Consider the following 16,610-nt stretch of genomic DNA (forward strand, 5'->3'; position numbering starts at 1 on the left):
TTGCACATCAGCAATGCTCTCCTCGGGTTGCATTCTGAACAACTCATATTCTTGGATGAGTGCATGTTTCCTTGACCTTTTCACATCTTCAGTACCTTCATGAGTCACTTCTAAGACTTCCCACATCTCCTTAGCTGACTTACATTGAGATATCCTGAAGAACTCATCCATTGTCAATGCAGAGGTTATGATGTTCTTGGCCACAAGATCATGTTGAGCCTTCCTCCTTTCGGTCTCATTCCATTCTGATCTTGGCTTTTCCACTTGTTCATCCTTGACAACCTGCATTGGCACATAAGGTCCATTGACCACAGCTTCCCAAATTAATGCATCAATGGATTCCATAAAAATTCTCATTCTAACTTTCCAAAATACATAATTCATTCCATTAAACATAGGTGGTCTATTAACAGCAGAACCTTCAGCAAAAAGCACATTGAACTCAGACATTATTACAAACAAACTTGATTAAAATACAAGTCCTAGCTCTTGATACCAATTGTTGGGTTTAATAGTGCCAAAGTTCAAGAGGGGGGGTGAATTGACCTTTTAAAACTTTCTCGCAGAAACAGTGTTTAACCCAGTTTTACAGAAAATGAATCGATTTATGTGAAAATGAACAGATTTATTTCAGCACTGTTTTTCTGTTTGAAACGCTTTTAATACAGCAAGGTTAATCACAAGACTATGCAGTGAGAATTTCCAGCAGCACACACACAGATATCAGATTTGAAAAACAGTGAAACACAAAAACAACAAGCTTCAATTTCAAGCAAGTGATTAAGGTTCAATTGATAGCATGCTAGTTAATTGAGTGACCTTTGCAAACAAGCTGTTCCAGTGGCTTTTAACAGACTATGAGTGTTCTTCTTGATGTCAAGAAATTTTCCAGAAATTAAGAACAATGAATCACAGAACAGCAAGCTTCAACTTTAAGCAGTTTGTTTAAGGTTCAATTAATAGCATTTACAGTTTCTTGAGCATCCTATCACAGTCAATCTGTTCCAATGGTTTTAGCAGATTATATATGTTCTTATCAGATTCAAACACCTTTTCCAGAAATCAAGAACAGTATGCACAGTGCCCAGAAAGAACAGATTTATTTTCAATTGAACAGATTTATTTCTTTGCTGTTTTATCAATTATGCAGAAACGAAATTGCAGAGAGAGAGAGAGAATGAACACAAACAATTATACTGGTTCACTCAACCTGAGCTACATCCAGTCTTCACCAACAACAGGTGGAATTCACTAACAACCTGTACAACCAAGTACAATTCCCACTGTTCTTGAAACCTACAAGAACTTAGGTACTCTTGCTGAAAAAACCTATTTCAGCATACACACACCCACTCTTCAAGAACACCTATCAAGAAGAGGGTTCAACCAAACTATTACAAGAACGAGATGTGAAACGACTACACCTGATTGAGGGTACACAGATCTGCCTTAAACCAGTAGGCAAGATTGCTAGAACAGTAGTTGCACCTCACACCAAGCTTTTGGAACCAAACCAAGAACAAGCACTTTGTGATTTTTGAAATCTTTGAAGAACAAATGCTAATCCTTGAAAACACTTAACTCTCTGCTGTCAAAACTTGTTTTTTGCAAATGTATGAACTGTTTGAATCGTTGTTAAACTCAGAAAACAAGTTTGCATTTTATAGAAAGCCAGCTTATAACAGAATTTTGAAAAACAGTTAAAGCTGTTATAAAATGAACAGATTGAAAATAAAATGAACTGATTTATTTTCAAAAACAATTAGAGAATCTGTTAAGTGAGGAGACTTAGTCAACCATTCTGGTGCTGAGATAAAACTGAAAAAACGTTTAAGTATGATATGGCACCAGAGGCAAAAAAAGAATCTATTCATTAATAGATGAACAGATTTATTTTTCAAAACGAAAACAGAGAAAGTTTAACAATTTAAAACTCAGTCGTTTTGAAAAGAAGAAGACTTAGTCAAAATACCTGATGCACAAAATCTAATTTTTACAAGACTTAGCCAAGGCATCAGTGAGAAAAAAATGAATCTGTTTATTTAGAAAAGAACAGATTTATTTTTATGCAGTAAAACGTGTTTTTGTGTAAAACATGTGAAAAACAGTTTTAGAAAACTTATGCTTGTTCTTAACACATGGCCAGTGGTTATGAGGTGAGTTACTCAGCAAAAAGCTACTCTTAGACAACCTCTAAGCACTAACTAAGACATACTTAAAGCAAAGCGCAAATACATGGAAAGTACATAAATGTCTTCATCAAACACTACATACAAGTCTTCATCAAACACAATCTTGAAGGGGCAACAACCATCTTCAACAACCATGTGATGCATGACTACCTTAAGACTTAGGTTGCGTATATTCAACGCCACCTTGCCAACCTTTCCATGAAAGTTTATAAGGAGTTTGTCTTCTCTTTTCGAATGTTTACCAAAGCGATGGATGTGAGGTGGTGTTAACGACTTGTAGCAAATTGAGCTCCAAACTTTGTCACAAGTGTATCAAAACAATCAATAGAGCATGCTGGCAGACGAGTAAACCAACTTAAAGTTGTTCCTTTAAGAGAGGTGTGGAATACTCGACACATCTTCCACAGTGTACAAACTGACTTGTGTTATGTATGAGTCCAGTGTTAATCCGTGTTGGTAGTTTCATCATATTTGTCAAGTGTTGGGTTTTTCCAGGTATTCGGCAAGGGCACCTCCATGACATATTCCACAAAAGGACTTCGCCGAGGGTTCCCGAGGTGCTTGTTGATGTCAGTTGAGTATTCTTTTTATAAGAACTCTCGGCCTCTTCAGTTCTCGAATGGGTGTTTTTGGTTTGGGGACGCTCCCCTTCTATATTCTCTTAGACTGTTGGATCTCCATTAAGTTTCTGCTTCATCCGAGTATTTTTCCTCTTCAAGGTCGCTATCTCTTCCTCATTCTTCCTCTTCATCCTTTGGATCTCTTCGTCATTTTTCTTCTCCAGCATCTCAATCTTCCTCCTCATTTGCATTATCAACACCATTGGATCAGGTTGGCTAGTCTCAACACCTCCTTGCATATCTTGTTGTTTCCCGTCATATTCCTTGTTGTTACCATGTGGACACTTGGAAAGGTTTCTTCCCAACCCCATGGTGGGCGCCAAATCTTACAAGGTCGGGTTCCTCTTAGAGTGACTCATTCTGTCTTCGTCTTCCGGTCTTCACGGCCTCCAGGTGCAGTGATCTTCAATTTGTTCTTCCTTTACCCGAGATGAGTGAGGGGAACCTGCAAAGGCACTTCGACAATCAAGTTATCTGAGTACAACATGTAGGTGAGTTGAGAGTGAAAAATTACCTTTGATGTTGAGTCTCCTCTAGTATTTATACATAGGCCTCAGCTATCATGGGCTTGCTCGTGGGTCCAGCAGAGGGCCCAATCATGCCTTAATTATAATTTATCATTCACTTGACTTAATTATGGTTAATTGTAGATTTACGAACTATATTTAGAGTAAGAGAATCATTAGACCTTCCCAACTGTTCAGTTTTCGCGACCTTCTCAGCTATCCAGTAATACAATAAATATTTTATTAAAAAAAATATTCTTAACTAATATTTGATTATTCCATGAGTTTCCTTTTTTAAGTTGTGAAAGTTAGAGTTAAGTAGGTTGAGAAGAAGAAGAGGATAGTGTGATTTTAAGTAAGTTAGAGTAAGAAGCTGATAAAGAAAAGTAGCATTTTCAATAACACGTGAAAACCATTTTCTCAGAATCCCAAAAAGGCCCTCCGGATACTTTCCTAGCAATTCAATAACCTTTCTACACTAACTTCCTTTTCAGCTCAACGGTCAACCACGGCATCTTCACACTTTATCCCACACGGTTAAAAATATATAATGTATATTATAAAAAAATATTTGGGTGTTAAATACAACATAATACACAAAGTTTGGTAGAGACTTTTTATTTTTATTTTTTATTAATATATTTGTTTATAATATTTAATATTACTTTCTATTTTGAATGATTTATTGAGATGAATAAAAATAAAGAAAAAACATGATGGTGAATGTTAGAAAACATTATATTGAGTTTCGTTTTGAACCAGCGATAATGCTATAATTATTATGAAAAGTTTTATCTCTCTTTTTTATTCATATGAAATTAAAAATAATAATATTTATATAGCAGTATATTAAGTGGAGCCGGCAATTGGCTTTACGTCAGAGTCCACAGCTGATTCTTTATTGTGTTTCTCTCTCTTTTGTTTCTCACTCTATGTGTATGTGTGTGTATGTTCAAACTAAGTTTGATATTTGTGAAAAACAGTGTTGATTCTTATCTGCTAGTCTGCCACTGCGTAGAACAATTGTGAAGTGTGAACTGGGTTTTACTTTTATTAATTATTATTTTCATTTTTCCATAGCCGCCTCTTCTTCCAGCTCACCGTCTCTTCTTTTGCACGACCCCAGATTCCTAGAAACCCACCTTTCCTTGGTTCTCGGTGGAAAGTTTTGCTCTTTTGTCTTTTCTTCTTTTTGGGTGAATTGGGTAGTCTGAATTCTAACAACAATTGGTGAGTTCCAAGGTCTTGTCTTGGATCACTTGCCAGCTGCCACCTTGAGTTTTTTTGTCGGATTGGGTGATCGAGGTTTTGGAGAAATTCAGGAAGCACTGCACAACTGTAACTTCATCCAAGCAACTCCTTTTTCACGGTCATCTTTTGTTCTCACTGTCAGGAATTGATCTTGCCTTTTTTTTTAATTCAGAAATCCAATTCAATTCATGGTGGCCCAATTTGGTGAATTGGGTTCTGCTGGTCATTATTTTGGAACTGTGGAGATGATTTGTGTTTTAGGCTAAATATGATGCTTGAGCAGGACTGTGCTGGTTTCGTTTGATAGTTTTATACACCTGGTTGCTTCTGTGTTAATACAAGGAGATGCTTTCCTATTGGATTGCGGTGTTTAGTTCATAATGGCTATTTCTGCGTTATTCTTGGTTCTGTTGCTGCAATTGTCAACAATATTTTGTTCTGAGGTTGTCTTACAGTCAAAGGATTGTGGCACTGATTGGGTGGCACATTCATATTCTAGTCATGGTCAGGAGCTTTTCTACATAAACGGCAATGTGGTGAACAAGGTTGCTTTCTGTGAGGCTCTCCAATTGTATACTGAAAAGGGGTGTGATGTGAAGGACTACTTTGAAAGTGTCAAATGTGTGACGGATGTTTCTTTTGGTATGGTCCAGTATGATGTTAATTTGAGTATGGTTTCCGCTTGCCAGAGATAGTTATGCACATTATCTGTAGATTTCCACTTGTAATGTCTATCTTTGAGAATAGCGTTTCTTATAACTTTTATGTTGGCTTTTATTGTTTGCAGTGGATTTTCCTTTAAAGGCAGGGAGGAAACTTCTGAAAACGGATTCAAATAGTGAATCCAAATCGCAAGGAGATTCTAAGCCTCTGTCAGCCCACGTGGTTGGTATTTCTGCAGGGGGAGCTTTGTTTGTATGTTGTCTTGTTCTTTGTCCTTGTTTCTTTAAGAGAAGGAAAACAACTTCTCATGCTGTTCTGAATAAGGAACCCAATTCAAGTGAGTTGATGTTTTTGTAAACTTTTACCACCTTTTTTGGAGTTTGTCTAGAAAATTTACAGGCTAGGCATATGCATTCATGTTATGAATTTGAGATATGGGTATTCTGACATGCTGTGATCAATAATCTTATTCCTATATTAACATAAAACTTCAGTTTCTATGTTACTATATATGCTTTCTTTTTCTTTCTTTCCTTATTATTATTTAAGTCTATGCTTCCAGTTTCACTTAATAAATTATGGACAACTTTGATCTTGTAGTGGATTCGGTTTCCTCCTTCAAAGCCTCCGTTACTGACAAGATTCCGGCCAGTCCACTACGGGTGCCAGCTAGTCCGTCCAGATTCTCAATGTCTCCAAAACTCAGTAGGCTTCAATCACTGCATCTCAATCTGAACCAAGTTGCAAGAGCTACTGATAACTTCTCAGAAACATTGCAAATAGGAGAAGGGGGTTTTGGTACTGTATACAAGGCCAAGTTGGAAGATGGCCTGGTTGTGGCTGTAAAACGTGCAAAAAAGGTAAGTAACTCTTAGTATGTAGTTTAAAAGTCTACCTCTAATCTTAGAATGCTCAAGTTCTGGATTCTGTTTTGTTATAAAAATTATGCATCAAAATTCTATTATGAAATGCTTTGACTGTAATGTACCACTGAAAATGATAGAAGTACTTACTTTCTACATGCTGACATGGCTAAATCGTATAGGAACATTTTGATAGTTTGAGAACAGAATTCAGCAATGAAATTCAACTTCTGGCCAAAACTGATCATCGAAACCTGGTGAAGCTACTAGGTTATATTGATAAAGGAAATGAACGCCTTCTTATTACAGAGTTTGTGCCAAATGGTAACCTTAGAGAACATTTGGATGGTAAGACTATGCACTGTTATCTGCCAACATCTGTCTTTGAATATTGAATCTTATAGAATATCATGCTATACTATTGGCAGGTATGCGTGGAAAAACACTGGACTTCAATCAGCGACTTGAAATTGCAAATGATGTTGCTCATGGCTTGACCTATCTGCATCAGTATGCAGGTAGTGATTACTGTATTATGTGCATTTTGTTCTCCTTCTACATTTTCTTTTGCCTACAAACGCACTGTAAGATTTTCTTCGCGACACACATCAAGAGTATAAATAGATGCTTTTGAGATTTTGAGTTTATAGAAAAATGCCTTAAATATGGCTTTATGTGCTGTTTGTTTATTGAAACAAACACGACATTATACTCAAGTAATGATCACTAAGTACCTTTTCAACATATTTCTGTGCAATCAATCTTATATTAGGGGCATATCTAGTGAGAGGTGGGAGAAGTTAATAGCCTTAGCCATACAGAGAGATACTTGATAGTCAATGTTGTTTTATAGCTGTACAGATACTCGTTTAAAATGGAGGAATCACGTTTCTGATGTGAAACCTGTAATTATTAGCTTCTAAAATTGTATCCAAAATGTGGAGAATCACATCAGAAACATAGAAACCAAACAAGCTATTAATTAGTTTTTATATTATCCATTTGAGTTATAAGATTGAGATTCACTCATCAGTCTCACTTGATAGGTTTCCTATACACGCACATGGTAAGGATAGTTACATATTTCATTGCCTTGACATTGTGGCCATTAGGTTATCAGTTTTTAACTTGTGTTAATTCTAGTATAATCATGCAGCATGATTACCTTATAGTCTAACAATATCTATATATCTGCCGATTGAATCTTTTTGTCATCTCTTGGAACAGAAAAACAAATTATCCATCGAGACGTGAAATCATCCAACATTCTTCTGACAGAACGCATGCGAGCTAAAGTTGCTGATTTTGGATTTGCAAAGCTAGGGCCTGTAAACGCTGATCAGACACACATTTCTACCAAAGTGAAGGGAACAGTTGGTTATTTGGACCCCGAGTATATGAAAACATACCAACTCACTCCCAAAAGTGACGTTTATTCATTTGGAATCTTGCTTATAGAAATTGTGTCTGGCCGCCGTCCCGTTGAGATGAAGAAAACTGTTGAAGAGCGTGTTACACTTAGATGGGTAAGCTCAATTTGTTTTCCTTAAGATTAGTTTTGTTTTACTTAAGATTAGTTTTTGTTTTTTTCGTTTTTTTTTTTAAGTTTCAATAGTCTATTTTAACTTTTGACATGCTTATAAAAGATGATGTTGCATTTTAAGCCAGCATCCAACACCAACCTTTAAGTCAAGGACCTCTTTAAGAAAACTTCCACTGCCAACATGAAACTCAGTGTGCTACTAACTTATCAAGTTACCATGAAAACTGACTGTAGTCTCCCCTTGAAAAGCTCTAGTGGCACCTTTACTTATTGGATATGCCTATAGGTTTAGTAGCATGGGCAAGATTAAATATAGTACTGCAAAGCATTGTGAATGCAAGATTGGCTAGTGAACTAGAAATTATGTTGTCCAGCCCTATATTTTGTCCACCAAGATTGAGTTTGTAGTTCACTTGGTAATTAATTTAAGAGTTTAATTTTCATGCATTATCATCGTCAAAAAATTACTTTATGCAGGCCATCAGGAAGTACAACGAAGGAATTGTGGTGGAACTGGTGGATCCTTTAATGGAAGAAGCAGTAAACACAGATGTTCTCATGAAGATGTTTGATTTGGCATTTCAATGTGCAGCACCCATTAGAACAGAGAGACCTGACATGAAATCAGTGAGCGAGCAGTTGTGGGCAATAAGGGCAGATTACCTCAAGAGTGCAGGGAGAGCATAAGTAGCGTATTTGATGATGATATAGTGAAGTTGGTCTTTATCTCTTTTTCCTTTTAAGAATTTTATTTCTTTATCTATCCTACCTAAAGGTGTTTCAACCATTGTGAAATGAAGTGATGTCATTTGAATCTTTCTTGGTGACTTATTCCACAGTAAACTGCCTGAGTCATTATTGTGAAGTGTGAACATTACTTAGGAAGTGACAATCAAATGCAACTGGCTCAGAAAGCAATACCTGAATAAACAAACTTCGACAAAAGAAAAAATGTACGACGAGGAACTTCCTTGTCTTGCCACTGAAGTATTTGTCTGTGTAAAGTTGGCGGTGGATTTTGTACAATATGAATTTGTTCTCAAAGGATGGAACATATATTGTGTTACTTTCCATGTCATAGTGAAAATTGGCTACAAAAAAATTGGCGAGTTTCAGAACTTAATTGCTAAATGGCTTGGCTGCAATGCGTTATAACAGTATTGTCATCTTTTTGAACCATAAAAAAAAAGGATAATTCTTTGGTTCTAAAACATGATAATTAACACAGTGAAAAAAATATTTTCTCCCATTCCATCTAAAATTTTACTCCTAAACATATCCATTGAAAAACTGAATAAACTACTATTTATGACTGAGAGGCGAAGCACTTCAGATACTAGTAAATTATTATGACAATATAATGGAGTTAAAGTAAACGAAATCCCCTTGATGAAAGGCCATCGTTATTTTATGCAGCTTCATGCAATTGACAATACACAATTTTATGGCAGGCAATTACATACCATAATTATGTACAAAGTAGAACAATGAGCAATAATTGAAAAACGGCTCACTGAATCAGACTATTTTGCCATGACTCAGCTCTGGATTCCCTGAAGATGGAAGAAAACTATTACTAGTAATCTCGTTTCATGAATAAGAATTCTTTCTGCAACACAAGAATAATTGAGCTGGGAAGCCTTGGTCAGTGCCCTAAAGCTTTAGCAAGAATATGTGAGCATTGTTCGGATGCCCAAATTTATGTTCCCTATACAAGGGTGCTAAAATCTTAATATTTTCCCTGTGTTTCTTGCCAGAAGGGGATGCAAACCCAAAATATGTTCTGGCATGAAATCGTGCCGAGTGAGTATACCAACCACAGGTGATCTCTGCAGTTAGAATGCACAAAACTTGGATGAGTGAACATCAGAGAACAGTAATAACGAAGTGGTGACATCAACTAATAAGTAGCATGTAATGTTACACAAGGCATAAATAAGTTACCAAATAGAACTATCTAACAATTGTTAATTTAGTACAGAAAATGAAATAGCAACCCAGTCAATGACTACCAACCATCAGGTGTTGATGAATAAAGTTTGTGAATGTAAGTTGAATATAATAAAATTAACTTAGACAAAAATTATATGCAGTTCCTTATATTCTGATAGTATTGTTCTCCAGTTGAAATTGGAGTTTTAGTCAATTATCTATATTGACATTTAATAAGATCCTTTATTACGGAAGTTACACTGCAAAAAATTCATTAAATAACAAATAAAATTAGAGACCGAAAATAATTTGTCATTATATTAACTAAATTAGATACTATTTTAGATACTAAAAATTATTTGTATCTCAAGTAGTTTCTATTATTAATAAAAAATTATCAAATAATTTTTAAATTAGTTACTAGGATTTTAGCTAACTAATATTTCAGATTTCAAAATGGTCTCAATTAGTCTTTTAGATACTATTTTAGAATAAAAAATATTAGTAGTTAAAACCTTGGTAGCTAATAGTTAGATACCAATTTAAAAACTACTTTATAAATTTTTATTAATAATAAAAACTACTTTAGATACCAATATTTTTTTTAGTCTCTAAAATAGTCTCTAATTTAATACAATAACTAATTATTTTGGTATCTAAAATTAGTTGCAATTTGATAATTTTCTTGCGGTGTTACTAGAAGACAAAATTTACTTGTTATTAGAGTTGTTTTCCAAATAGAATTAGAGTTTCAGCTCAAAAACCAACATGCCTAACTAAAGGATTCCATTAAATGTTAATGCAGATTCCTGAGATAAAATTCTAATTCAGCTTGAAGAATAACACCAATTATGTCTATGGAAGTGTGTGTAAGTTTTGTCTATTACTATAGTATAACACAAATTCTGATTGGTAAACCGTATTAGAAGTTCCTAAGAACTAGGATAAAACATCAATTCATTTTTTTGCACATTAAAAGAGGAAAATGTCAAAAATATTTTTCTTTCTCACCAAAATTTCTTCTCCTATTAGAACTCCCAAGACTTTAATTCATCACATATTCACTTAATAATAATAATGAATACAAACAGAACTGGGTTGACAGCCTGACACCTTTTTATAAGAAAAAGAAATCAAAGAAACAGTATGTGCACATACTCAAATAAAGCTAGCACCCTATTTAAGCAAAACTAGAGCAGTTAACTTTCTTGATCAAAATTAACAAGGTATGAGAATTTTACTTACACTAGAAATCTTGGGTATCACAAGCAGATGCCTTAAACCAAGCTCTCGAAAAAGTGTAAGGGCCTTTCCCAGGGACATTGTCTCCACAACAGTATAAGGAGAAGCATTAGTAAATGGATGTAGATCTATGAACATGTCCATCTCTTCCTCCAATAACTGTATATCTTCTATCTTTAGACGAACTTTGCTTGAACCCTTCTTTGCAAAATCATCGGCTGAAAACTTGTTGAGGACATTGCCAGTGGTTGCTGAAGGTGAGGATATAAAAACTTTATTCTTCAACAACGTGAGAAGATGATCACGAAGGATTATGCCAAATAACACCGGAGCTTCCGACATAGGAGGCTCGTCAATAACAGGAAAACCGTTATGTCCAGTAGTTTTGAGAATAAACACTATGTTACGAACCTTTTCGATGCCATTTAATGTCTGCAGTGGGCCTGTTACTACATCACCTACGGTTAGCTGCCTCATATAAGGTTCAGCATGAGTTTCTAAATAAGGCAAACCCTTCGCTTTCATTATAATGTCATATATATTTCCGTTGAAAGCATCTGCGACAGTCTTAGATATGAATAGCACCATCATGATTAGGGGCAGCAATAACAGGTTGTTGGTTAGTTCTAGAATAATTACACACAGAGAAACTGTTGTCCTCATGGATCCACCAAGAAAGGAAGCAGCACCAAGTACAGCAAAAAGACCATGGTTAAGATTGGAGTTTTTGCCAAGCAGCATTCCAACAACACGTCCATAAGATGCACCAGTAACAATAACTGGCACAAAAAGACCAGCGGGAGCAACAACTCCATAGCTAAAGATACTTAGAAGAAAGCATGTAATGAAAAAGATTAACATTGATGTAAACTCAAACTCGTCATCAGTATTCTTGCTAAATAGATTCCTAATAGCATCATCATTTGTGTTGAAAATAAGGCTTGCAAGATCATTGTATTGATTAGGAGGGCATTGGAACTTCTTGTAGATACCAGACCGGCCTATAGTAGGACAAGGTTCAGTTGGATTAGGTGGACAAGGTCGGCAAGATGTAAACCATGGCAAACCAAAAAGAAGGCAGGATGTAAAAATGGAGAGTACACAAGCAAGCAAAATTTTATAAATGGTTCCTTTCCTGCAAAAGTAAATGATGGAAAGAATGAGCTTTGTATAATGTATTGTACAATGTAAGGAGAAGTTTAATTTGTTGAATGCACTTATGACTAAAAGATAGCTCACTCATTGATAAAATTGTATATTCGAAGAACTTTGCTCAACAGCAAATTAAATAAGCTGCCAAGTATCCCCCCTATAACACCAAGAATAAACACTGGAGGAAGATCCACCAAATGATATGAAATACTTGCTGAATAAGCATCAAACATTATCAGTCCCCCTTTACCAAATAGCCCACATTTACCACTTAAACATAGGTCAATCATGGCACGAAGCAAAATTGCAACTATTGCTGCTGTGAAGAAAGCTCTCCACAGAAGGGCACTTCTCCACCTATAGGACAGAAATTAAACATTTATTACAAATTCACTTATGGATTTGAAGATTGAAAAAATAAACATAACAATTCATCCACTGTAGCTAAATGAAACCCAATTCTAAAAAACAATAACAGAAGCCATTTATAAGAACACAACTATGGGGAAACTGGGAGAGAATCAAAAGAAGCCAATGCAATTGTCATCTGAAGGCTGGAGGATCTCAACCAGCGCTTGTACAGAAACACATAAGGACAATTAATCAGCAGCCTTCAGTGTGAATATCACTTATTACATATTATTTGGTCTACTGGAAAAAGACAGAACAAGATACCTGCAGAATGAGGACTGCAGTGAGGGCAACAGAAGCTAGATAAGAGGTTGAAAGCCTCATCATCAGTTCAATATATGCCTAACAAACCACCCAAACCCAAAGAAAGTTATGCTTGATAAGAAAAAGGTGCTACCAGTGTCAGAGGAGTTTAGTTTAACATGTTTGTCATCCATAGTAGAATAAACAAAATGATGCAGAATACAATTATACTGGGAGAAGTTCGACCACAATATGCAGCTCAAGAAATAACAAAATTAAAGGCACATATTTTTATCACTAAAATTAAAGGGAAGGAGGAAATAAACACCTTCACAACATCATTGACAAAAACAATTCCAAAGACAAAAATATGATTCCAATTCTCAAGCAAAAAATCATGAAAAATTGTAATGTTTAATAGATAGGCAAACAAACCAAGATGCCATCTCTTCTAGAGCAAACAACACACCACCAACAGGGGCCCGGAAGGCAGCAGCCATTCCAGCCGCTGATCCACATGTTATTAGATCTCTCCGATCCCGGTCATTCTTAAAAAACTGTAACCATTTCCACGTTAACCTGTATCTCTTCGACCCACCCTGACCTAACAATGCTGCTACACATGCACCTGTATGCACCATCGGCCCTGCCTTCCCGATCAGAAGTGACGAAGAAACTGCTGTAATGCTTCCAATAATCTGTAGATAGAACCAACGTGAAAGTAAATTTCTTCTTCAGGCAAAACAACAATTCCTGTTTGAAGATGGCAGAATCTAATTAGGGAATCCAGAGTACTAGTTAATTAAGAGACAGTGTTACCAATGCTATATTATGAAACAAAATGATATTGGAGAAACATAAAAATTTAATATTAGTTTCAGAATTCTATCACAACACGTGCTCCATCAATTAAGGGAGGAAATAAAAGATAGAATATTGAAAGCGCCATAGAAGGTGGAGAGGAGACTACATTGATATAAGGATTGCCTGCCTCATGTGTACGGTATTTAGATTTAGATTAGATAATATTTAGATGTCACAGCTGACAGCACAAATATATGTGACAAAAAGAATATTTCACACTAATTAGACGAGCAATATACACCTAGTGATGATATTATCATAGCTAACAAAAAATATTAGTCGAGGTAACCATTCATCTTTTTTCTCTGTTTACTAAACATGTTCATGAGGATTAAATCATGTATTGTGGGGAACAAGAAAATAACTTATAGGGGAAAACAGGAAAAAATATAGGACAATAAGAAAGAATAGATCGTGTAATTAAATGATGGGTAATATGGCTACAAAATGTACTTGAAAAGATCATTTACTCACCACAGAAGTTGCATAAATTTTCATCACTTCATAGTTCTTAACAACTTAGTAGTGTATGTTAAAAACTTTTGAAATGAGTTGCTTGCCTAACTTTATCCAGAGATAAACAAGAAGATATCTAAACAAAAATTGACAATATAGAATGGAAAGTTACTGACTACCGCCGGAAAATGTTGCAAGATTTACACCACTTTGTGAAGTGCCAATAGCAATGCCAATGAATGATAATAGGAATGGGAAGTGGATTCCGTTTTGAACTTACAAGTGACTTCAACAATGTGTATAAATTGACCAAATATTGGTGATCCATTGTCCTATTTCTATCTTTCATTACTATCTAGTGTTTACGTCATTTGCATACTCCACCAGGAACCAAAAACTTTGAACGTCCCACATTTCAAGAAAAATGGTAGCAGTATGCTTCTCAAAACTCTTTAACTATAGGTGGAATTTAATAGAACCTACTCTATTACGAGTGATAATAATTACAAGAGACCAACATTAACTTCAATAAAAAATAGTGTTTTAGAGAATGTGTTGTTACTGTTCCTCCATACTTTAATTTCATATGCAAACATGGGTCAAAAAACATCAAGATCATATGAAATATGATTATCATAATAGCCAATATCACATTATTGTATAGGCAAAACCCAACACTAAATAAGCATCGTGTTAGTTTATTGTATACCTTAACAAAAAGAGTTCGCACAGTAAATATTCCAGGTGCGTCCACACCATTTAGGTAAGCCTTCACCTCAGGTATACCTGAACCAGTGGCTGCAGGTGCTATCAAAGCCGTGATTAAGGAGGCAAAAAGCGTGAGACTCAAATTAGAAACAAAAAATATAAAGAAGGCCAACTGAAACCTGCGACAAATTCCAAGCTTCCAAAACTCAGCAAATCCATTAAAAGAAACGAAAAAACAGATAGAAAAAGAAAACAAATGGGCGAAATTTAAAACTTGGTACCTCTTCTCCAACATCATATTGGAGGTGACCACAAACTTGACGCCAGCGAGATTCTCAACCGCGAGATTGTTGCAGAAGCCAACAAGGCTAACGATCACGCCAACGAGAAAGCACAAGAGCCACTTCATAATAATGTACTGAAATATCTGAGCCTTCCCTCTGCTCCTCCAATCCTGCTTGAAGAACTCGTTCTCAAAAATCCTGCACACCCAAAACGGAAAGCACGAGACTTGAGAGGTGAGTCACGGAAAAGATTTCACCTTTGGACAAAAGCGCAATACCCAGATGAAAAAAAAGGAGGAAAAACCGACTCATAATCGAGGCTCTCAATTGGGCTGACATTGACGCCGACAATAGCAACCTGGGACGTGGAGTTGATGATGGATCTCTGGGAAGAAGACAGCAGAGCTTGACGAAGGAGAGTTTCAGTGTCTCCATTATGGGGGCGGTTCATGGCAGGGAATTGGAGGGAAGTGCGAGTGTTAAAAGTTGGGTAGTGAAGTGTGAAGCATGAGAGTTTGACCGAAACAAGCGTAAAGAAATGGAAGAAAGGCTGAAACATCCACCGAGAGGGTAATAATTGAGGATGGAGTAGGAGTACGAGAAGTTGTTATTTAGGGTACAAAAGAGAGCGTAATTTCCCAAATAATAGGTTGAAAAAGGAAATTCCCTTGACAAAGTCTGACGTGGCATGAAATGAGGTTATTAATGGTGTTCTATTAATATGATGTATACTCTTTGATACTTTTTTTAATGCTTAAATTATTATAAAGGATTCCAAATTTAAGAGTTTTATATTTTTTTAATGATATTGTTAACCCTCTTTTAAGATGAATTTATATGTATAACTCAACTTTTCTTCTTGATATTTAATTGGTTTAACATGCCATTGAATATACTTCCTTATTTATTGGGAGGAAGTTTGGGTAATTTTTAATAAGGTTTTTGTTTTGATGTGGTGTAGACAATGTAGAAATATACAATGTTATTTTTCTTAATTGTTTACTACTGTTGTTTATTTGATATATCGAGTGAGTTTGTTCCTAGTTATTTTTTAAATTTTGGTTTTTAATAAAATAAATAAATTTCAGCTTTATTGATGTTCTTATCTATTTTATTTATTTTTATAATATTTATTTTTATAATATTTATTTTTGTTTTTAATAAATAAATATTATCTTCTCATTGAATAAATACTTATTTAAGTTAACGTAACTGGTCCATTCTTAGGCATATAAACATGTACACTTTTTTTTACAAGAAAGTTTAATCTAATTTTTAGGTTGTTGAGGACTAATTTCTTTTAGTAGACTCAAATTTTATTAATAGACATCAATATATGTAAAAGAATATGTTATTTTTTTTCATCTATTTTTATTTCATTTGTTCAAGTTTTATTTAATTAGTAAAACAAAATTAAATTAAATGAAGGTTGTCATTTATATTTAATATTTAATTAACGTAATGTTGTTATCTAAATCTAACAGCTTCACTTTCACAGTTTACGTTAGTTAACATTATTGCGATTAAATGAAAATATACTAATTTTATCTAAATCATAAAAATAAAGTAGCACGCAATTATAATTAGAATATATTTTGTAACATATATGTTAAGTTAAGCAGTGTTGATAGATATGACATTTTTTTGTATAAAATATTTGTTATCAATATATAATTTGAG

The 16,610-nt window shown here is 34.9% G+C and overlaps 2 protein-coding genes across 4 annotated transcripts; one reads left to right on the forward strand and one right to left on the reverse strand.

The window, feature by feature from the left end:
- Positions 1–3,837: 3,837 nt before the first annotated feature.
- On the forward strand, positions 3,838–8,711 carry CRCK3 (calmodulin-binding receptor-like cytoplasmic kinase 3). The gene is made up of 7 exons (XM_068608298.2): positions 3,838–5,211; positions 5,357–5,569; positions 5,833–6,092; positions 6,278–6,443; positions 6,524–6,613; positions 7,323–7,621; positions 8,116–8,711. Exons 1-7 carry the CDS (start codon positions 4,950–4,952, stop codon positions 8,323–8,325), a joined length of 1,500 nt encoding a protein of 499 aa, XP_068464399.2. The 5' UTR covers positions 3,838–4,949; the 3' UTR covers positions 8,326–8,711.
- Positions 8,712–9,010: 299 nt separating this feature from the next.
- On the reverse strand, positions 9,011–15,615 carry LOC137807582 (Voltage-gated chloride channel family protein). 3 transcript variants are annotated; one of them, XM_068608297.2, is made up of 7 exons: positions 15,239–15,615; positions 14,928–15,128; positions 14,648–14,825; positions 13,054–13,316; positions 12,052–12,321; positions 10,816–11,947; positions 9,011–9,467 (listed from the first exon to the last, which is right to left on the reverse strand). In XM_068608297.2, the coding sequence occupies exons 1-7, from the start codon at positions 15,487–15,489 to the stop codon at positions 9,360–9,362; spliced, it is 2,403 nt and encodes an 800-aa protein (XP_068464398.1). In that variant the 5' UTR covers positions 15,490–15,615; the 3' UTR covers positions 9,011–9,359. The 3 variants fall into 3 exon arrangements, with proteins under 3 accessions (XP_068464398.1, XP_068464397.1, XP_090157010.1); XM_068608296.2 differs by having other exon boundaries at positions 14,648–15,128; positions 15,239–15,545; XM_090300884.1 differs by lacking the exons at positions 13,054–13,316; positions 14,648–14,825; positions 14,928–15,128; positions 15,239–15,615 and adding an exon at positions 12,640–12,778.
- Between the last annotated feature and the right edge of the window lie 995 nt (positions 15,616–16,610).

The sequence above is a fragment of the Phaseolus vulgaris genome, chromosome 3 (assembly GCF_051622355.1).
Source record: "Phaseolus vulgaris cultivar YP4 chromosome 3, ASM5162235v1, whole genome shotgun sequence".
NCBI lineage: Eukaryota > Viridiplantae > Streptophyta > Magnoliopsida > Fabales > Fabaceae > Phaseolus > Phaseolus vulgaris.

Coding starts and splice junctions, on each gene's coding strand:
- CRCK3 (XM_068608298.2), top strand. CDS start 4,950: ATGGCTATTTCTGCGTTATTCTTGGTTCTGTTGCTGCAATTGTCAACA. Junction 5,212..5,356: donor TGTGACGGATGTTTCTTTTG/GTATGGTCCAGT, acceptor TATTGTTTGCAG/TGGATTTTCCTTTAAAGGCA. Junction 7,622..8,115: donor AGCGTGTTACACTTAGATGG/GTAAGCTCAATT, acceptor TACTTTATGCAG/GCCATCAGGAAGTACAACGA.
- LOC137807582 (XM_068608296.2), bottom strand. CDS start 15,489: ATGTTTCAGCCTTTCTTCCATTTCTTTACGCTTGTTTCGGTCAAACTC. Junction 12,322..13,053: donor CTAGAAGAGATGGCATCTTG/GTTTGTTTGCCT, acceptor TCTGTCCTATAG/GTGGAGAAGTGCCCTTCTGT. Junction 11,948..12,051: donor ATATACAATTTTATCAATGA/GTGAGCTATCTT, acceptor TTACTTTTGCAG/GAAAGGAACCATTTATAAAA.